The following is a 23054-nucleotide window of genomic DNA, read 5'->3' as shown; positions in this document are numbered from 1 at the left end:
TATGAGCCATCGAGTCCGAGACCGGATATCCTAACATCTCTTTGATATGGGACAGGATCTCTTCCCAATAGGGACGAATAACGGGGCAGTCCCACCAAATGTGACTAAAGTCTCCCAGCAGGCCGAACCCCCTCCAACACCTATCAGAGGAGCCAGAAAATATCTGTCGCAATTTAGCCGGATAAAGGTACCAGTCCATCATTGTTTTGAGGCGCGCCTCACGGAGCTCCACCGAGTGGTTATGCTTGGCTATGTCGCCCCACAAGCTGGACCACTCTGCGTCAGATATATTGCGACCGAGTAACTCTTCCCACAAGCCCATATAGCGTGGGCGGGGGGCTCTGGCCGTCGAAAGAAGGAGGCTGTAGATGAACGAAATGACACCCCGCATGGCGGAGGTTTTAGAGAGGAAGGCCTCGAAGGGAGTGGGCGGTCTAGTAGCTGCGTCTCTTGCCGTAGGGGACAGTTCCCTAGTGGAGGAGCTGGGCATGTTGGTAACTCTTGGTCGGTTGGATCCCATAATCCCGCATACAGTTGTGAAAAGTAAGTGGCGCAGAGCCGTGGAATAAGTGCGTGAGTGCTAGGCAGCCCCCTTCTCTCGAGGCATCAAAGGGACCCTCACGTGTCGCTGGCGGGAAGGCCAGATTAAAATGTATCGGCGTAAAGGAAGAAGGGAAAGTCGTCCACCGCTCGTCACTAGAGACAGAGTCCCAGACCTTTAGGGTAGTGCTAGTGGGGGTACTAATATAGGCGTTTTTAGGTCTGTCGCTTTTGGGTTTCCAGACTAAGTCCCAGATCGTTCTCCCCGCCACACTCCTATCCATATGTAGCCAGTGTTTCTCCGACATAGGCTGGGGCCATTCCACCAACACTCGGAGTTGCGCTGCCTTATAGTATAACTGCATATCGGGCAAGCCTAAACCCCCCTCCCTCCTCGGACGGCGCAATGTAGCGAAGGAGAACCGAGCACGGCCCCCTTGCCAAATGAACCGCAGCATCAACGTTTTAATACGTCGGAAGAAGTCTCCTTCGGGTACAATGGGGAGCGCCTGAAAGAGATATAGAAGCTTAGGGAGGAGAGACATTTTGACTGCGTGGATTCTACCCAACCACGATATGAACATCTGTTTCCATCAGGCTAAGTCAACCTGAATTTTTGCCAGCAACGGAGGAAAGTTGGCAGAGTAAAGCCTCCCGAGTGTAGGAGTCAAGTGAATCCCCAGGTACTGAATAGAGGATCGGGCCAGGACAGGGGCATGAGCGGCCGGAGCTGAGTCACCTCCGCCGGTGAGAGTGTTTAGATTAAGGACGTAGGACTTATCATAGTTGATCTTGAAACCCGCCACCACCTCGAAGTGTGATAAAGCCTCTTGGGCATAAGGAAGAGAGTGCGCTGGATCCGAGATAGAGAGGAGGACGTCGTCGGCGAATAAGGTAATCTTGTGCTGTTCCCCTATGAAGGGCAGCCCCCGAATATTCGGGCCCTCTCTCACCGCCAGAGCCAACGGGTCAATACTCAGGGCAAAAAGAAGGGGGGACAGGGGGCAGCCCTGTCTGTTGCCCCGGGAGTGCGATAAGAAGGCTGATAGATGACCGTTGACCGCCACCCTAGATCGGGGGCTGCTATAGTTCGCTCTAAGCATTGTCAAAAATGTATCTGAGAAGCCGAACGCCGTCAAGGTCTGAAACAGGAACCCCCAATTTACCTGGTCAAAGGCCTTCTCGGCATCAAGTCCCACCAGGACCGCCGGGGTTTTAAACCGGTCGGCCTTCTTGATCCGGTGGATCACCCTTCTGGTGTTGTCGTGGGTCTGACGTCCCTTAATAAAACCGGATTGGTCGGGGTGAATAAGGGCCGGCATTAAGTCATTGAGCCTATGTGCAATGATGGATGAATATAACTTAGCGTCCAGGTTGAGCAGGGCAATCGGTCTGTACGAGGAGCATTTCGACAGGTCCTTCCCCGGCTTGGGAATGATCGATATGATAGCTTCGGCCATAGAGCTAAAAGTCATCCCCTCCTCCTTCATGGTGTTAAATAGGCGGACCGAAATGTCACTGAGTTCAGAGGCAAAGGTGTTATAAAACATAGCCGTATAACCGTCCGCTCCGGGGGACTTATGGGGCTTCAGGGCCTTGATGGCCGCCAGCACCTCTTCCTTGGTGAAGGGGGCAGTGAGGAGCTCATTCCACGCTGCCGACACTTGGGGAAGCGGGAGCGTGCTTAGGTAGTCCTTCTGTGCTCCGCGGTCTAGGGCCTCCCCCGTGTATAACGCTGCGTAGAAGTCACCAAAGAGGCCAGCCTTGGCCCCATCTTGGTGAGTCAGGGCTCCAGCCGCATCCCGAATTCCACCGATATATTCCTTCTCTCGTTCATCACGGAGCTGCCGGGCCAGATGTTTCCCAACTTTATTCCCCTGCGAGTAGGAGAGGCGCCGTAGCTTCAGCAGCGTATATTTCGCTCTATTATTGTAGTGGGCCCTAAGCTTGCCCCTGACAGCTGTCAGTTGTCTCAGGGTCTGCCTGCTGGGGTTCCGTTTGTGTTCCTGCTCAAGAGCGAGGAGCTCTCCCTCCAACCCCTCTCTGTCCCTTCGTCGCAGCCGATTGAGGGCAGTGTTAGGAGCCAAACAGGTGCCGCGAATAGACGCCTTGAAGGCGTCCCAAGTGATAAAGACAGATGTATCACTGGTGCCGTTAAAGTCGAAAAATTCGCGAATAGCCTTCCGTAGGTTCTTACAAGAGGGTTCATCCCGGGTCAGGGAGGCCGGAAAGTACCACTTACGCTAAGTATTATCCCCCGCTTCCCAGTAAAGGCAGATAGCGAGCAAGCTATGATTGGAGACCGATAAAGGTAATATCTTGGCTTCCTGCAGGGTCCTCTGTAGAGAGTGACTAAGAAAAATGTGGTCCAGGCGGGAATAAGAGCGGTGAACATGGGTGAAAAAAGTGTAGTCCCTAGATTGTGGGTAAAGAAAGCGCCACCCATCTATAAGCCCCATGTCGTCTATCGTTTGTTGCGTTTCAGCTGAGAATAAGCCAGCCTCTAATCTTTGGTGGTGAGAGCAATCCAAGTCCTTATTCCAAACTAGATTAAAGTCTCCCATCACCATCAAAGGACCCTCTACAAAGTCCAACACGGTATGCAGCAGTCCCTGAATAAAACCATTCTGGCCCACGTTGGGGGCATAGAGGACCAAAAAAGTGCACAATCTACTCCGCAGCACGCCCTTAACCGCAAGCCAGCGGCCCTCTTTATCGCTACTGACTCCCATGGGTTGGAAATGCAGGACCGAGCGGAACATAAGTGCCACTCCCCTATGCTTTGTGGGTGCTGAGGACCTATAAATAAGGGGAAATTGTTTGTGTTTAAGGCGGGATTCGTCCGATCTGGCCAAGTGAGTTTCCTGAAGGCCAACCACATCTAGCTGATGGTCAATTATATATTTCCAGACCTTCTGGCGTTTCTGGGGGGAGTTCAAACCTTTCACATTCCATGTTCCCAAAGTTTGCGTCATCATGGATTATGTAACCGACCTCGCTCAACAAGTGGACTCATGCCAGCTGCCTCGTAATTCCCAGCCCCGATCAGACCCGCCACCCTCCATCCTCCTCTCCTCCGTAAGTGTAAGCATTGCATGATAGCACAGACCCAAGAACACTCCACGACTGGCAATGACCAATCCCCATCCCTCCCTCCAGGTCCCCCAGTGCAGCACACCTGACGCATTCCATCCACAACGAGTCCTTCATACATGTCCCCCTGCTACCACGACTACCCTCCCCCCCACCCCCCTCTCCCCATCACCCGCTCCCCCCCAAACCTTTAGAAACTCATGCCTGAATAGGCATTGCAACATAAAACAATGGAAGGCCCCGCAAAAGGGGCCTTTGATAATGACCGTAAGGGTTGAGTGTTGTGAAACCAGGCAGTGTCCGTCCAAAACTCAGGGCTGGGGTGTCTCACCAGAGAGTACATAGGTCACTCGTGGTACCTGCTAGAAATGTGTCCCTCCGGCTTCCACGAAGCTCCGTCCCGGGGCCTCATGCCGCTGATGAGCTACCAGTCAGTGCCGCCTCTGTTACCTGCGCAACTGAGGCAACCGCCGCTCCTCTCGTGAAGGCGAACCGACAGGTCAGGCCCCCCCGCCGCTGCAGACCGACCCACTCTCTGCCAGGCCAGGGAGCGTGATCGACGTCTTGATGGGGAGCCCCCTTCCCTGGGGTTTGTGGTAGTGTCATCTAGGCCAAGGAGCTCCCTGGCCGCCGATAAGGATCTAACCTGGACTAGTCTGTTTTGCCAACGAAAGATGAGGCGAAAGGTGTGGCCCCAGGAGTAGGCCACATTCTGATCTCGTAGAAATGCGGTCACTGGTCGGAAGTCTCTTCGCTTCTGCAGGGTCGAAGCAGCCAGGTCTTGAAATAGCTGAGGACGGTGGTCTCGAAATTGCAGGGGATTAATTCCTCGTGCCTTCCTGAGTATGCGCTCCTTCAGCTGGAAGTCGTGGACACAGACCAATATATCAGGGGGTGGCGCTCTCTGGCCCCGCGGCAAACCTACCCGGTGGACCCTGTCCATACGAATCTCCTTGAGATCTTCTTCCACCAAAATCTGTAGGAAGAGGGCTTCCACATAGCCTCGCAGCCCCCCCCCCCCCTCCCCCTCCCAGGGCACCGCCCGGATTCTGATGTTGTTGCAGCGTGACCTGTTTTCCAAGTCCTCGGCATGGGCCTGGAGGTCCAGATTCTGCTCTGTTAGCCTAAGCACATACTGCTGGAGCTGGTGCACATCTCCCGCCAGCCCCAGGTCATGTTCCTCCAAGTCGCCACACGTTCTCCTATGCCGTCCACCTCTCTCCTCACCTCACGCAGGTCCGACGACAGCTGGGAGCGGAGCTCCGCGATGTCTTCCTTAATGGCCGTAAAGAGCTCAACCATAAAGGCCTTGGTGGCGGGCGCATCATCTTCTCCTCGCGGGGGTGATTTGCTGGTCCCAGGTGACGACGACGGCGGCGGACCCTTCGGCACTCCATCCTTGCCGGGTTTGTCCTTACGGGGTCTGGTCGCCATGTTGCTAGACTAGAGGCCCACCCGGTTACAGGAATATCCAGCCAGAACACCCCCTACAACGGTGCACACCTTGTCTGAAGATCAGGCGTCCGCGGACACTTCTCTGCAGCACCGTCTGCACCCCCTTGTCCCTGTAGCTGGAGTCTCGTGGCAGGTACTCACTCAGGCGCACTCGGTTCTGTAGCCTGGAATCTAAGGCCCCGTCGTCAGCCGCCTCATTAAGGGCCCAGGGGCGTAGGACCGCCGGGCCGCAGATCCCGGCCTCCACTGTCAACCACACCAATCCACACGGTCAGATAGGGGCGGCAACCACAGGCCGATACTGCCAGTCGCGGCCTCCGGTCCTCTCCCCGGGTAGTTCAGCGGCGGGATCAGTACTTCCTTGAAGCAGGCCAGGCACACATGCCAGTCCGGCCCTCTGCCAGGCGTAGGTCGATCCACACCTCAGTCAGCGGTTGCTCCCCCAATGTCCAACCCTTCGCCGGCCCTGCGTTAACCATGGAGGCCCTCTGTGCCAGGAGATCGGGACCCCCGCAAGTGAGCAGGAGGTTCCGCGCACCAGCACTCCAAACCAGGATGACTTGAATCTTCACCGGGGGCCGACCCCTGCAGGCCACCACTCTGCGGCCTCCGGGACCGAGAAGAATGCAGTACCGGGCCTGGCAGGTTGCGTTGTGGGCCAGAGAGTCTCCGCTCTTCCCCAGTGGCTCCGCTGGCTCCAGCTGCTGGTTAATACTTGGGTGCACCCTCCGGGTCCGTCAGGAAGGGCCCCCTCCTCACAGCGGTAAGCCCGCAGATCGCTGCTGCCCCGGCACAAGCTGGCCTCGGTGCCTTGTGATGTTGAGGCTGCACCAGTCCCCGGGGTCCCACTGAGCAAAATGGGGACCCCACACAGTCTCTACGCTCCACCATTCACAGAGCCCCAGCCGAGCCGATTCCGCCGCCTCTGGCGCTGGGTTCGGAGGCCCGGGAAGATCGTGAATCGCGGCAGGGCGCCCGGCCCGGATAGGCCCCAAAGCGCCGGCCTCGAGTAGTGGGCGCCGGCCCTCCGCAGCGGCCCCGTCCCCGTCCGCGGCACCTCGCGGGGGGTCTGCGAGCTCCGCCGCCGGCCGGAGTGCGAGGTCGCTCCCCTGTAACGGGCACCAAGCTGTAAGCTCGCAGTCCCCGGCTGCTCGCTCCAAGACGTCGCGGCCAGTCTGGGCGGGGGATTCAGAGGCAGCCCGTCCGGGCGGAAGAACCAGAGGCCGCAGAGCCAGGCCTCGATCCACTCCTCCGCAGGTCACCAGTTATCCCGATCCGGTAGGCAGATAAGTTACACCATTCGCTTCCTTTAGGCAGCGGGCACCAGCAGGCACAAGCTCTGTCCCGTTGTCGGCCCCAGGAGGCAGCTTCTCAACGCTGGGCAACTCGTGGCGCCGGAGGGACACAAAGGCACATCTCACTCAGTCGCCATCTTGGCCACGCCCCCAATAAGATTTTTTTGTCTCAATAAAGCAATGTCCTTTTTGTCCATTCATGTTTTCATCTTTGTTTGTATGCACTTAAATGTTTCTTTGATTACATGTATGCCATTTGATTTTGTTTTCCCCAGTTAAGAAACCCTCCTTTGATCATCTAGAGATGCTGTGCGCTCACATGCATTTTAGGCAGGTGACACTGAGCTCCTTCCTAACCGGAAGGTTGTTATTTAGTGTGTCATTCTGTATGGTCTGAAGTCTCTGTAGAAGATGTGCAGCAGTTCCTATGTATGTAGTCAGCTGGTGATGAGGGCTTGTGTCCTCCTGCGTCTTGTGTGTAGGGGTAGCTGCCTGAAGATCTTACGTAGCATGCGCAGTGAGGAAGTAGGCGGAGGAGAAGGTGCTGAACTGTGATTTCATGCTGAGCTTGTTGTCAATCATTATTCCGATGTTTCTGGTGTGCTTTGAGGGAGTGGGTGCGGCTCCTAGATCTGATGGCCACCGTCATTCATTCCATGTGTTGCTGCTGTTGCCAAAGATCAATACGTTTGAGGCATTTGGGCTGCTGAATTCATATCTGTGCATAGATCGCCGCCTAGTGTTGGGTCCGGATGATCGCACATTGTTGTCCTGGAAGAGTCTTCGAAGTATCACGAGATAGGTGGCTCCTCCCCTGGACTACAGTGCGCATGGGCATCGACTCCATCCTCAGATTGTTTTTTTCTCCGCCATTGGGTTCGGATGTATATTGGTTCACTCTAGTCGGAATCGATATAAACTTTCTTAAGGCCAAAGGGCCTTTAGTTTTCTTCGTCTGTATAGTCTTGCGTTCGGTGCCTGATTCTTCCAGTTCGGTTCCGAGCCGGATTCCAGAGAACCGCGTGCTTTCGACGCGGAGGGCCCAGTCGACGCCACAGACCCTATCGACTGATCATCATGGAACGGAGCCCGTTCAAGAGATGTCCCGTGTGCAACTCCAAGTATCCCCACATCGACGTCCACCCGGTGTGCAACAAGTGTCTGTCGCCGGATCATGATGAAGCCAGTTGCATGGCTTGTTCCCGTTTTCGATCCGAGAAGACGCTTAAGCATCGACACGCTGCGCGCCAGGAGGCCCAGCAGACTGCACCGGCGCCTGTGGACATTTTCGATGCCGGGGATGATGAGGGAGCTGACCGGGAAGTTAGTGAAAACCCGTCGAATCCCGCGTCGGAGGTCGACTATAACTACGACGCGGACGCTGAAATGCACGAAGCGGAAGAAGTCGTCGACGAGGTAGGAGACGACTATCGGGCCTTTGGGGCCATGGAAGATAGCTCGAGCGAAGAGCTGACTCAGACTGACATTGGAGCCGAAACGCTTCAAAAGGCTCAGGTCGAGGGATCGCCAGTAGGCCTTACCCAAGATCTTCCAAGGGTTCTACGGCCCCACTACGGACATTGCTATTGAGCCGCACCCTGCAAAATCGAAACTGAAAGTAAAAACAACGGTCTCGACGCAAGTGAAAGCACTGGTGCCCCCCTTGAAACCGAAAGTGCGCATTACTTTGGTCGGATCGAGGGCCTCGGACCGGTCGGCAACGACGAAGCAGAAGGGTGTTGTCGATCCAAAGACACAGGTCAAGGGCGTCGAGACAAAGTCTGCCACGCCGAAGACAAAGGTCAAGGTATTTGAGCCGAGTAAATCGGCGCCGAAGATGGTCGACACCAGCAAAGGACTCGGTGATCCGAAGGTTCTCGAGACTCCGCGTCAACAAGACCAGGCTAAAAGCGGCACAACCCACGAGTCCACGTCTAGTGGTGCCTCGAAGGATCCCGTCAACTCGGCGCGGCTGTCCGCCGCTTTCTCCAAGCAGTTGGCGGACTCCCTAAAGCGCATCAAGGAGAAGGCCTCGACTGTCGTCCCAAAAGATCCTCCACCTTTGAAGCCTGTCGGTAAACCTCAAAAAGCGTTGACGCCCATTCACTTCACGTTGCTGCCGAAAGTGGCGCCGAAGGCTTTCACCCCTAGGATGGTCGCCAGCGTGCCCGAGAAGGTGCCCTCGGTGCCGAAGTCGACGACAGTGGTCCCGGCCTTAAAGCATCGACTATCTTCATTGGAAGAACAGCAAGAACATTTTATCGATGCCGAAACAGGCAGACTTTCCCTTCATAAACGGAAAATTGCCCCAGAACAACCAATGGAGTCCTATAAAATTCCTTTAAAGAAAAAGGATTCCACTTCAACTCCTGTTCTTGTGGAACCACTTTCTCCACATGGCCATGATGTCTCACCCACTTACTCTGACGTGGACGCTGGGGAAGGTGATGATGATGATGAGTACAGCTATCCTGTCTACACTGACCCAGATGATACCAATGAACCCTGGGCAGCTGGTGCTGACCCAGGTGATCCTCACTCTACCCCAGACACTCAACTCTATGCTGTAAAAACATCTCCTACAGAGGATTCAGCGGCGTTTAATGCACTCATTGAAAGGGATATATGATGTTACAACGCGGACTGTAACAACGCATACCGTTACAACGCATCTTTTACAACGCGGATACTGTTACAACTCATGTTTTTACAACGCATTTTTTTACAACGCAGGTACCTTTACAACGCATACCATTACAACGTAAGTATGGGTAAGTATATATTAATATTATTATGATCGTAAATTATTTTTCAAAAATATAATTTAATGTAATTTTATTTAATTTAATTTCCATTAATTAATTTAATGTAAAATAAATTTAACTTTATTTTTACCCTGTACCCCTGTACCCCAAAAACTCAAGTGACCCACAACCCCAAAAATAATTTAATGTAATTTATAATTAATTTAATTTAATTTAAAATTAATTTTAATTTATTTTACCCTGTACCCCTGAACCCTAAAAACTGACCCTGAACCCTAAAAATACCCCTTTACCCAAAAACTAAAAACTGACCCTGAACCCTAAAAATACCCCTTTACCCAAAAACTAAAAACTGACCCTGAACCCTAAAAATACCCCTGTACCCCAAAAACTAAAAACTGACCCTGAACCCTAAAAATACCCCTGTACCCCAAAAACTAAAAACTGACCCTGAACCCTAAAAATACCCCTTTACCCAAAAACTAAAAACTGACCCTGAACCCTAAAAATACCCCTGTACCCAAAAACTAAAAACTGACCCTGAACCCTAAAAATACCCCTCTACCCAAAAACTAAAAACTGACCTTGAACCCTAAAAATACCCCTTTACCCAAAAACTGAAAACTGACCCTGAACCCTAAAAATACCCCTTTACCCAAAAACTGAAAACTGACCCTGAACCCTAAAAATACCCCTTTACCCAAAAACTAAAAACTGACCCTGAACCCTAAAAATACCCCTTTACCCAAAAACTGAAAACTGACCCTGAACCCTAAAAATACCCCTTTACCCAAAAACTGAAAACTGACCCTGAACCCTAAAAATACCCCTTTACCCAAAAACTAAAAACTGACCCTGAACCCTAAAAATACCCCTGTACCCAAAAACTAAAAACTGACCCTGAACCCTAAAAATACCCCTGTACCCAAAAACTGAAAACTGACCCTGAACCCTAAAAATACCCCTTTACCCAAAAACTGAAAACTGACCCTGAACCCTAAAAATACCCCTTTACCCTAAAACCCAAAACTGACCCTAACCCCTAAAAATACCCCTTTACCCAAAAACTGAAAACTGACCCTGAACCCTAAAAATACCCCTTTACCCTAAAACCCAAAACTGACCCTAACCCCTAAAAATACCCCTTTACCCTAAAACCCAAAACTGACCCTAACCCCTAAAAATACCCCTTTACCCCAAACATATAACATTTAAAATATAATTATATACTTACCAATACTTACGTTGTAATGGTATGCGTTGTAAAGGTACCTGCGTTGTAAAAAAATGCGTTGTAAAAACATGAGTTGTAACAGTATCTGCGTTGTAATAGATGCGTTGTAACAGTATCTGCGTTGTAAAAAATGCGTTGTAACAGGTGCATACCATTGAAAGGGCGGCTAAAAATCATGACGTCCAGCTCCATGCTGACCCCATTGAAGTGGACTTTCTTTTTGACACCTTTTCCGTCTCAGAGAGAACTGTCAAGACTCTGCCTATGTTGAAGGATGTCTTAAAACATGCTGGGGAGATCTTTAAGGAGCCTACCAGAGCCAGGGTGATAAACCCTAGAATTGAGAAGAAGTATAAACCAGCACCTACTGACCCTACTTACATCAAGGGACAGTTGCCTTTGGACTCTCTTGTTGTTTCAAATTCCCGGAAGAGGGCTAATTCACAAACAACGGGTGATGCTCCTCCCCCAGATAAGGAATCTAAGGTGTTTGAGGCATCAGGGAAAACGGTGGCAGCTCAAGCGGCCAATATCTGGCGCATTTCAAATACACAAGCACTTCTAGCAAGGTATGACAGGGCACATTATGACACACTGGAGACCCTGTTGCAGCACCTGCCAGACGAATACAAAGAGGCAGCTGAGATGCTCATCCAAGAGGGGAAGCTAATATCCAATGCTTCTATTAAATGTGCACTGGACGCGGCTGACACCGCGGCCAGAGCTGTCAACACTAGTGTCATGCTGAGACTACATGGCAGGCTCAGAATCTCGGGATTTAAGCCAGAGATACAGACCACCATTCTTAATCAGACAGTAAACCCTGATCATCTGTTTGGCCCAGAGGTGGACACCACCTTGGAAAAGATCAAAAAGGACACTGAAACTGCTAAGTCCATGGGGGACCTGCAGTCCCAGCAATTCAGGGGTGGTTCTTTTCGTCGCTCAAGCACTAGAGGTGTTTCCAGAGGCCAGCTCTCCCAAACCACGCAGTACTATAAAGGCAACACGCAGACCACATACACCAAACAGAGTCGAGGTGGATATCGTGGAAACAGCGCCAAAGGCAGGGGTCGTGGGAACAACAACTCCAGATCCTCCGCCACTAACAAACAGTTACGCCTCGTCACTGCCCCCCGACCACGCAACATAGGTCGGGGGGAGACTTCAACAGTTCCTGCGAGTCTGGAAATCCATCACCACAGACAGGTGGGTCACACAGCTTATACAGTACGGTTATTGTCTGGAGTTAACATCCACTCCACCCAACATACCCCCAAGACACCGTCTTATGTCCGCCCAGCATTTGCACTTATTGCTGCAGGAGGTCCCCGTCATGCTGCAAAAAGGGGCAATCGAGCTCGTGCCTGTGGAAGAAAGAGGCACAGGAGTTTACTCACTGTACTTCTTGATACCAAAAAAGGATGGGTCCCTCAGACCCATACTGGACCTCAGACCCCTCAATCAGTACATTCTATCGGAGCAGTTTCACATGCTGACCCTGCAGCAAGTACTCCCGTTGCTCAGTCAGGGGGATTTTCTTGCAACTTTAGATCTAAAGGATGCGTATTTTCACATTCCGCTGCACCCGTCACACAAAAAATACTTCCGGTTCACCATCCAAAACCAACATTACCAGTTCAAGGTTTTGCCTTTCGGGGTCACCACGGCACCCAGGGTGTTTACAAAGTGCCTGGCGACGGTGGCGGCGCACCTAAGGAGACAAAACATTCACGTCTACCCTTATCTGGACGACTGGCTCATCCAGGCAAAGTCAGCCCAGCAGTGTGCCGCCCACATGTCCCACACCATTCACCTTCTTCACGATCTGGGATTCTCACTGAATTACCCAAAGTCCCACATGCAACCCGCCCACATACGGCAGTATCTGGGTGCGTCGATAAACACTCTGGCAGCCACAGCACAGCCAAATTCAGTGAGGGTCAACAGCATTCAATCGCTGATACAAAGATTCAGACCTCAACACTCGCTTCCAGCGCGAGTGTTCATGCAGTTGATAGGCATGATGGCCTCCTGCATCTCCATAGTCCCGCACGCGAGACTTCATATGCGTCCGCTTCAGGAGTGCTTAGCACGTCAGTGGACTCAGGCTCACGGACAGTTGAAAGACCTAGTGTTGGTGACCGGTCGTGCATACAACTCTCTGGATTGGTGGAATCCACAAAACCTTTGCAAGGGACGACCGTTCCAAGAGCCTGTGCCACAGATCATCCTGACGACGGACGCTTCTCTCCAGGGATGGGGAGCTCATGTACTCCATTACACTGTGCAGGGACTATGGACACCACAGCAAAGGAAGATGCACATCAATGTTCTGGAACTGATGGCGATCTTCATGACACTAAAAGCCTTCAAAGTACATCTGTGCAACAAGGTCGTGTTGATCCGGACGGACAACATGACGGCCATGTACTACATTCAGAAGCAGGGAGGAACACACTCTCCACAGTTGGCTCATCTGGCTCAGAGCACGTGGAAGTGGGCCATTCAAAGAAACCTCTTCCTCTTGGCAGAACACCTCCCAGGCAAAGACAATCAGATGGCGGACCTGCTCAGCAGGTACAGCCACCAAATGCACGAGTGGGAGATACATCCATCGGTACTCCACCCGCACTTCCAAAGGTGGGGTCATCCAGAGATAGACCTGTTCACCACAAAGAGAACGCAAAATGCAGAAGCTTTGCCGCCAGGTTTCCACACCCACAGTCGCAAGGCAATGCGATATGGATGAACTGGTCAGGCAAATTTGCGTACGCTTTTCCCCCAGCACCTCTAATACCGCTGGTGGCACGCAAGCTGAAGCAGCACTCGATGACTCTCATCCTGGTTGCTCCGACGTGGGCTTGCCAACCATGGTACACCACGTTTCTAGAACTGTCCGTGGTACCGCATCAAAGGCTGCGCCTCACACCCAGGCTTTTGATGCCGAGCCATGGCGACATTCAGCATCCAGATCCGCAACAGCTCAACCTGGCGATCTGGCTCCTGAGGTCTTAGAGTTTGGTTACCTCAACTTATCTCCTGACTGTATGGACATCATCCGGGAGGCAAGGAAGCCCACCACCAGAGCATGCTATGCGGCGAAGTGGAAGCGGTTTGGTCATTTATTGTGCAGGCCACAACATTAACCCGCTGGATGCATCTATTCGAAACATCAATTGTTATCTCTTACATCTGTACAAATGTAATCTGGCATGGTCATAATTCACTTAGTTTCACTCCATCTTGGCCACAATGGCTAAAAACAATCTGAGGATGGAGTCGATGCCCATGCGCACTGTAGTCCAGGGGAGGAGCCACCTATCTCGTAATACTTCGAAGACTCTTCCAGGACAACAATGTGCGATCATCCGGACCCAACACTAGGCGGCGATTTATGCACAGATATGAATGTCAGCAGCCCTACATGCCAAGAACAGATGCATACTGGTAAGTAGCATATTCGTTCAGTTTTGTCTGTGTTTCAACTTTTTAAGCAAGCAGTACATTTATTTCTATATTGCACTGTTTGAACCATAGGAAAAAAAGGTTTCCATATGTATTGCTGCATCGTCCTGTGAAGATCTGTAAAGTATCAATGTTGCACTCGTACTTTTCAAATTGTAATGCAATAGGCCTTTTACACTATGAATTGAAATTAGTGTTTGGGTTAGTTGGCTAGCGGGTTGCCAAGTAGATTGTCCAATACTATATGCTTTTTCTTCTTGTACACCAATTTCACCGTCTGGGCTCGTCTTTTAATCGGGGAATATGTTAGTATTGAAATTGCTATCTGTTATTCCTACAGCTACATCATCTACAAGGCTCTTGGCTCCAATGGCCCTTGGGGGACGGAGTTCTAGTAGTTCTGCTTGAAGTTGATCTATTGTCATCACCTTCTTGTGGCATTTTGCGTGTAACCTGTGTTCATTCTTGTTTTTATCCCTACCTGTTGTTGTTTTTGCATTATTGTCCTTCCTTCCTTTCCTTCCTAATGTAAAGCGCTCAGATATCCTCTGGGATCTTGTTTGCGCTATATAAAACTTCATTAAAAAAATAAATAAATATATATATATATATGTAAAAAATGTTTAGATTTCCCACACTGCCTCTTCCATTTCTCAGTCATAATGTACAAATGTGAAAATACTTGAAATGAACAGGATGTAAAATTAAACTTAAGTGGAAGGTGGACTTGTAAAACAAACAAAGCCCATGTCAAATTGCATACTCAGATCATTTGAACAGCCTGTTATACCTGCTACTTTCAAAGTAGTTTTTGATGAGAATTATGCTGAAAAATTAACCTTCTTATCACCATATTTTTGAAGTTTCATGAATGTGTGAATCATGGTGTGCTTAATTCACCATGAAGTAATTAACCTATTACATGTGTTATTCCTTCAAATTTGCAAGCAAAACCAGTGGCTTTTTAGCCAATGTATTTAGAAATTGTACTATATAATGCATGATTGGAACCTCTTGTTTAAGAACTTTTCCTTCTAACCGAACCCCCTTTAACTTCCCTTGGGAACATTAGGTATGTGCACAGCAGTTCTTGGTAGTTACTCAAATTCCACCACTTCGAGTTCACCAGTCAACATTACCTTCAATGCTTTTAAATTATAAAGGGGATATGGGACCAAAGTGGAGGTATATTTATGAATTCCTTTTGAATTATTGTGGTCATCTTCTGATGCTGATGAAAGACCAGAGTCTATTGCCCTTCACCAGCATCAGTAGAGGACCATAGTGTTGTCTTTGGAGCAGAGTGGCTATCATAACTCAAGGAGGTAACAGTACACAAATATGTCATTTAAGTTTCCCACCTGCTCACTAATGCATAGCATGGATATGTTTTATTTGTGTTTTTCTAAATTATACATTTTTATTAATTTAATTGTCCTTTATTCTTCATTTAGGATTTGGTGAACAGTCATCCCCATTTAACATTTTTAAAAGAAGCATCTGAATTTCATTCTCGCTACATTACTACAGTAAGTGCACCAGTGACGATTAATTTCCATCTTAAATGTAATGGCGATGTACGAGTGGAGATGGTTTAAATGTTATAGGGAGAAACCCCCCAAAAAAGCACAAGCAAATTCTCTATTTCACTTTAATGTAAACTCTTTTTTAATAAGAGTCTGAAAAATCTGGTTCTGAAGGACACTTCTAACCACAGATTGCTCACCATAAAATGTTCCTCAGGTGCCCAACCAGATCCAGATACTTTATGTAGCAGCGCTTGTGCGTGCAGCTGGGTGACGTTGTGCAAGCTCCATGTTGGCCCATACCACCCCAGAAGTGCAATATATAATAAGTACCTCCCAAGATCACTGATGTCGGTGTGTTTTATTTTCTTTGTTTTGCACATCTTCTAACGTTAATCCGGATCCCCACTCCCAAAGTTGTTGCTCTTCCGACAACTTCCAAACTTTCAGTATAGTGTGCTACGGAACAATGTTTTCACGTTAAGCAATGGGATTCCTAGAGTCTAAATTGAGTGATAAGTACACCTTCATGCATCCGAAGGCAATTTGAGACCCGGAGGCAAAGCTAAATGTCGGTAAACACAAGAAGTTGCGACCTTCGCATAGGTCCCTATCCCATTCCAAGCCATGGGCCCGGACTTGTCCTAGTTTTGGCCCCATTCCTGCAACTATTACATTCCTTACTCAAAGTCGTCTGGTAAGTCTAGGTCCAAATGCTAGCATAAAAAAAGCTAAGCACGAGTAGACCCTATTCCTCCACATTGACTCCAAGAAGAAGAAGCGAAGCTGTGAAGATATGAGTCACACTCTGTTGAGGTCGTTAATCACTGAGACAATTCCTCAACTGACCCTGATCCGCCCTGAGTTTCCTGGGTCGTCAGCACCCCTCAGCAGATTGGGCCTTCAAGTAGGCCATCTTGACGATTTTAGCGTGCTTCTTGCTCCCTCTGGCATGCCTTTGGGCCATAAGGATCCAGAGGGGCCTCCACAGGTCCCTCACTGGCACCCTCTGTCCTCTTCAGCCCACACAAAACCTATACTTGCTCCAATATTTACTTCACCCAGGCCCCACACTCCAAGCTTCTACCCACCACAGTGGTGCCTGAGGATGATCTGGTAGTGTCGACCTTGTCGGACTCTGAGCCAGCGTCTGCCTGAACTTGATCAATTATGCACTATAAAAATTACAAACGTGCAACCGATTTTCATGCAGCCTGAGTCTGACCCTGTGCTTCCATCGCGTCACGGTCATCAGCTGAAGCTCCATTATCCTTTTGGTTTTGACTCTAACCATATGGCAGAGCAGGATGCACCCCTAGATAGGGATAATGGTAAGGGAGATGGCTTGCTTCCCCTTCATTGCACTAATGATTCCTTATACCGGCGCAGTTGTTGTTGGCAGGATTCGCCGGGCCGTCTGTGGCCGTCCGGGGCCGAAGGTGGCCGGGCTGGGCCACAGCATCAACTTCTTGGATCATGTAAGACATTGCTTGCTCATTTGCATATCCTAACTGGAAAAACTTGGTGTATTATCTGGTACAGGTATTAGCTGTTGAGTGGTATATATGCCTATGTCACCTTTGTAGGGCTTAAAATTGTTTAGTGTTATTTCTATTTGTGAAAAGCTGCTGTCCTGTGGGGGCATACTTGGAATGGCAAGACAAAAGGATGGCAAAGGGAAGGGGGTAGTTGGCACACTGGATGCCTTCTTACTAAGAGCTGAATCAGCCATAATCCATGAAATAAAGCTAACAGAGCGTAGATTGTCCTTGGATTCTCAAATGCTACAAAATTGCCACATTATCGCCAGCCCTACCTCAAATGACGGCCCAGTAAATGGAGGTTCACAAAGTAATGGGTGTGTTGTACTATCGCCTAAATTACCTAGTGTTCGGGAGATTTTAGATTCTCTAGATTCTTCCCCTGTTCCTAACCATAAACTTAGTGTAGTTACAAGGGCACAAAAAAACAAGCAAATAAATGGAAGTCGTCTTGTCCTGATTTTTTTTTTAAACGAAAGGGCCATGCACTAAAAAAAACTCGGAAACAGACACAGCACATACCCAAGCCCCTCGCAAGGAAGGCTACAAAAGAGGTTCCAGAACCTTTAACTGAGCCTGTATCTGAGGCAAGTCAAGATAGAGTTGTGGAAGACTTAAAAACTTCACCCACATTACCAACCATAGAACAGGGCTTAGAGGGGAGTTTTTGGACTAAACTGGAAATGGTAATCTGCTCTCATTTAAAACCTGTGCTTCATAAACTGATAACTATAATAGATTGCGCCTAGAGGACCAATGTTCCAGTGCCTGCGTGTCACACCCTGAAATAAGAACGAATAAGTCCAAAGGAAAAACTGTTAGTGTGGGCGCAGATAAATCAGATCCCCTGGGGAAAAATATTGTATATGATGGGAACTCGAGGGAGAATTCTGGTAAGGCGAGTCCACATTTAAATACCATCTTAATAACACTGGATGGCCAGGCCAAGGATGGCCCCCAGGCTCCAAACCCCCCAAGCACTAATAAACCCCAAAGGGAGCGAAATATTCAAAATAAAGATACATTAAACATGGCTTCAGCTGTGGAACACCACTCACGCCATCTGTCTCACAGTAGCCCAGATTCGATTCTTAATCTGCCCCCACAAACTACCCCCTATATTGTTGTCCTAGCAAACGTCACCCCTTTAGCCCCTGGAGAGATTGAAGACTGGCCCTCTCTGAGGAATATATCTTTACATTTTATAAATGCCAAGACTGGTATAAACCAAAATGTCTTCTTCTCAGAACTAAAGATGGCACGTAGGGTTAGATGGGTTGCCCCACTGAGAAAACAATGGAGGGAGACTGTACTGTTTTGACCTTTGGGCTCCCTGGTTTGGTAAGAGCTATAATCGACAGGGTGAATGATCAACATATGGATAAGTCTTGGGTTTCGATACTGCCCTAGGGGTTTTCCTATCGTCATTTAATATGGTGACCCAGCCAAACAGAAATTGTATCCCAAATAAGATCAAAGTCATATCTACAGTCTCCCCCATGGTACCATCAAAATCGTTTTGACCCCCTGAGTACCCTGGCTGAGGTCGATTGACTTCAATTAGAGAATGTTAAGGAAAACGCCACTATAGAAATAATTTTCCCTGACTCTTTGGGCATTAATAGTGATTCGCAGCTGTCTCTTAACATTATTCAAACCCAGGGCACAATAAAAGACAGTGAGGAGGAACAGAATATGACTCTAGCCGAACATATAGTGGAAGAGTATAAGTCCAGTAAACCCCCTGGTTTAGCAAATAGCCAGTCTGATGGATGTACCCTCCGCCTGATTTCGTGGAATGTAGCAGGCATCTCATGTAGGTTATCGGATAAGGCTAGGAAAGAGTACATTAAATCCTTTGATGTTATCTGTCTTCAAGAAACGTGGAGCAGAGAGGATCTTTCTTTACATGGATATAATACACTGGTCGTTCATGCTGAACCGTCTCTTTCTGGGAGGGCAAAGGGTGGTTTAATGACTTCAATTTCAATATGTAATATGTTTTTAAAGAGAGAGAAAATATTTTCTTGTCCTTGGTACCAACTGACTTTGTGTACTAATTTGATTGTTGTACCCCTGCTTCTGATTAATTGGTACTATTACATTTTTGACACTCATATGTCAGTTATTATTGACTCTTTGCAGGTGGAAATCACTAAAGTGACTGAGAAAATCTCTCCCTTATGTATTGTGTGGCTAGGGGTTTTCAATTGCACTTTATGTCCATATAGCGGGAGTCATGCTTGTGGGCTACTTGACATTAACGAACAACCCCTGGCACATTTTAAGCACACCATACAGGGAGACGCACTAAATAACATCATTGTGGTTAATGACCTTTGCATATTTGATACCCTGACTAATATACCAATGGCACCCATTCCAACTTTTACGGGCGACACAGAGATAGTAGTTTTTCACAAGCCCGGCAGACCGCCGGAACATCATGCCTCATACCGCCCTATCTCCCTCCTGAATGTGGAGGCCAAGATATTGGACAAAGCTTTGGCGAACCGTATTAGCCCCCATATAGCTTTACTGGTTCACCCGGAACAGGCTGGGTTCATGCCTCAGCGTGCAACCCGACACAATATTCGGCAGGCGCGTATGGCAATTTCGACTATTCAGGGTCTGGGGGAACGGACGGCACTTCTCTTGGTGGATATGGACAGGGCGTTTTACTCCTTGAGCTGGGTCTATCTATTTGCGCTCTTGCGGCGGCTGAATTTCGGACCTGTTTTCCTGTCTTACCTCACCCTGCTCTATACCGATTTGACGGCATCAGTGCGAGTGGCGGGCTTCGTTTCTTCTGCATTCTCCATTTGACGGGGCAACAGGCAGGGGTGTCCATTATCCCCATATCTTGTTGCCTTAGCAATGGAACCCCTGGCTGCCTGGGTTAGGATGGATGCTAAGGTGTCCGGGTTTGAATGGGCGCATGGCCTGTCTGACCGCATCGCCCTCTACGCTGATGATGTGTTGTTCTTTCTTACCAACCTGGAACGAACGGGCCGTGGCTGCAGGTTTTCGGGGAAATGTCCGGTTTATATATGAACACCCGGAAGTCCACTCTGTGGGTACTGGGAGGTCGGGCGAGCTCGGTCCTTCGGCGGCGTCTGTACTGGTGGAACAAGGGGGCATGAAGTATCTTGGGGTGTACCTATCCAATTCTCCCGCCACGGCCTGGGAGGGCAATCTTGCGCCTGTATGGGAGTGGGTGTGCAAGGACGTTAAGACCTGGTCCCACATGCCCCTGTCCATCTATGGCCGGTCAGCCATATTCAAGATTGCGTCTCTCCCGCGACTATTGTAGCAGTTACAAAACCATCCCTATCCGATTTCCACCGTGTGGTTTCGGCAGGTGAACTCTGTTCTGGGCCAGTTTCTTTGGGATGGTGGCACGGTTAGGGTGCTTCCTTTCTACGTATTGTGGGGGGCTGGCAACCTCCGATATATGGTCCTATTATGCTCCATCGCATCTCCTTAATGAGTGGGGGTATGGAGATAGGGCCGACCCGCATACGCCGTGGAGCGGCGCTGCATGGAGGATCACTCCCTGCACACTATCCTTTACTCTGCCCCGCTGAGATGTCCTCTTCCGCCTGCCATGCGGATGGTGTTTCAGATTTGGGGGCGGAGGAATCGTTCTGCAGAACATTGACTCCTACAAGGACGAAATAAACCGCCAACTGAATTACAGGGAACATTACTTAAGACTTGGTTGCAATCCAACTACTGCGATCCAAGCCTTGATCAAAAAATTGACCATCGATGCACGAGATGAAGGCTTCCTCAGCAAGAAGGAATACAATTTCCTCAATGTCAAATGCCCGCGCCTCCCAGTAATTTATACCCTCCCAAAAATTCATAAAAACATCGAAAAACCTCCTGGAAGACCCATAGTATCAGCATGTGGGTCAATTTTGGAGCCATTGGGCTCCTATGTGGATTTTTTCATCAAAGATTTTGTGCCTTCAACATGCTGTTATGTCTGTGACCGCATGGAAATGATAAATCTAGTCGAACATCACCCATATGACCCCGGCTCCCAAACACTGTGTACCTTGGATGTAGAGTCGCTCTACACCAACATACCACAGGGAGCGGCCCTACTGGTCATTCAAAAAATCTTAGACTCTAGACCCAGACCTCACAGAGTACCGACACTGTTCATATTACAACTACTAGAACTGTGTCTTACAAAAAACTTTTTTGTCTTCGATGGGGTATTCTAACAACAGATAAAGGGCACCTCGATGGGGGCTATTTTTGCCCCCCACCTAGCGATATTGTTTATGGATGCGCTCGAGACTGGCACTATCCTATCGGATGCAAATCCATTCCGATCTGGCATTGCTATCTGGCGACGCTACATAGATGATATTTTCTTGATTTGGAACTCTGATGAAAAAACTTTAGAATCCTTTTTACACTGGCTTAACAATAACTGTGACGACCTGCAGTTCACTCTTTCCCATCATAAAACAGAGATAGCCTTTTTGGATTTAACAATCTATCATGAGGAAGGCATACTATTGACCCGGTTATTCAGGAAACCCACCGAACGCAACACTTTGCTCAGATATGACAGTAACCATCCCAGAGCTTTGAAAGATTCACTCCCGTATTCCCAATTCCTTCGCATCAGGCGAAACTGCTCATCAAAACCAGACTATTTCAGAGAAGCAAACATCTTGTCCACAAAACTCAAAGCCCGTGGGTACCCAAACAGATTAGTCAGAAACGCCTCTAAAAGAGGATGGTATTGTCCCAGAGAGGTCCTTTTAGAACCAAAGACCAGAGAGAGAACAGAGAGAATTGCATGCGTCACCACTTTTTCTCCTATCTCAAACAAAATCCGCAAAACAATCCTGCAGCACTGGCCAACTCTAAATGCAGGCCAACTTAATCTTGACAAACCATTGTTTGCGTTTAGAAAGAGCAAGAACATAAAAGACCACCTTGTCCGGGCTGCTTACCCGCCCCACCTCCAAATAACACAATTGAATCCAACTGGGGCTTACCACCGGTAATTGGCCATGTTAAATGTGGACAATGCATTGTGTGTGATTTGACACTTGAGGGGCGCACTTTCAGTCACAATAATGTCACAATTGATATGAAAGACTTAACTAATTGCAACAGTTGTAATGTGATCTACGCGGTGTTATGCCCGTGCCCCAAAATGTATGTGGGGCAAACAACACAAAAAGTTAAGACACGCATAAACCAGCATCGGAGCCGCATCAGATGTGGGACTCCCAATGCCCCTTTGGTGGATCATTTTGCTTCTATGAAACACACTGCAGATGACTTGAAATGGACAATTTTGAAATCCGTCAAACTTCCTCCGAGAGGCGGCAATCTACAGCAACTCTTGAATCGTGAAGAACTCAAGTCAATCATACAATTCAACACCATCCATACAGGTTTGAACCGAAGTGAAGACTGGACCACACCTCTGTGAATGAACTATTTCATCATATACCAAACAAAATGAGTCTCTGGAGTAACGATGTTTTTAGCTTCCACTGAATTTTAATATTAGTCACAACTATTTTATATAAGCATGTGCTCACCAACACCGATGGTATTGTCACCTTTGCACTCCCCTCCCCGACTCCATTCATAACGCCACTCCCTTATTGGAAAACCCGGGCACCCATTATAACACTCTAAAATGGCACCCGTAATCCTAGTTAAACTCCATCTAGTTTACTGCTTCAAGATGGCGCCCGGAGTCACCAGCATGTGACCGGAAAGCCATACTACAAATAGCAATCCCATACTCCCTACTAGGAACCGGCATCGAGACCGAGTATCCTGTCCACACGCAAGCTCCAATCTGACTTGGTAAGTAGCTCTGAACTGGACTCATGACCAAACCAACTACCACAATCCTTTTTTAACTATAGATCGGATACAAGACGCTCATTGAAATATAATTTTGTTTTCAGCGTCCCATTCCGACATCGATCGTGAAACGAGTGGAAGGCCATCGAGCCCTGCTCTAGCATCTTGATATATTTTTCTTTGAATCACTAAGGTAGGCTGAAAACACTCAAGGAAAAAGGTTTATCTTTCTGACCCACCCAATGGAGCCACTAATCCCTTAATTAATTATTTCTTTCTAGCCC

At 48.8% G+C, this 23054-nt stretch overlaps 1 protein-coding gene across 1 annotated transcript in view; it reads left to right on the top strand.

Annotated features, from left to right (window-relative positions):
* PPP2R3B (protein phosphatase 2 regulatory subunit B''beta) overlaps positions 1-23054 on the top strand; it is a 392957-nt gene that overhangs the window by 251624 nt on the left and 118279 nt on the right. The window contains exon 5 of the mRNA XM_086934207.1: positions 15305-15379. Coding sequence (XP_086790333.1) covers positions 15305-15379 — 75 coding nt within the window. The remainder of the gene's footprint in view (positions 1-15304; positions 15380-23054) is intronic.

Source organism: Lissotriton vulgaris, chromosome 8 (genome assembly GCF_964263255.1).
Source record: "Lissotriton vulgaris chromosome 8, aLisVul1.2, whole genome shotgun sequence".
Classification (NCBI taxonomy): domain Eukaryota; kingdom Metazoa; phylum Chordata; class Amphibia; order Caudata; family Salamandridae; genus Lissotriton; species Lissotriton vulgaris.
The sequence above is the reverse complement of the archived record's forward strand: the minus strand, read 5'-3'. Positions and strand labels throughout refer to the sequence as shown.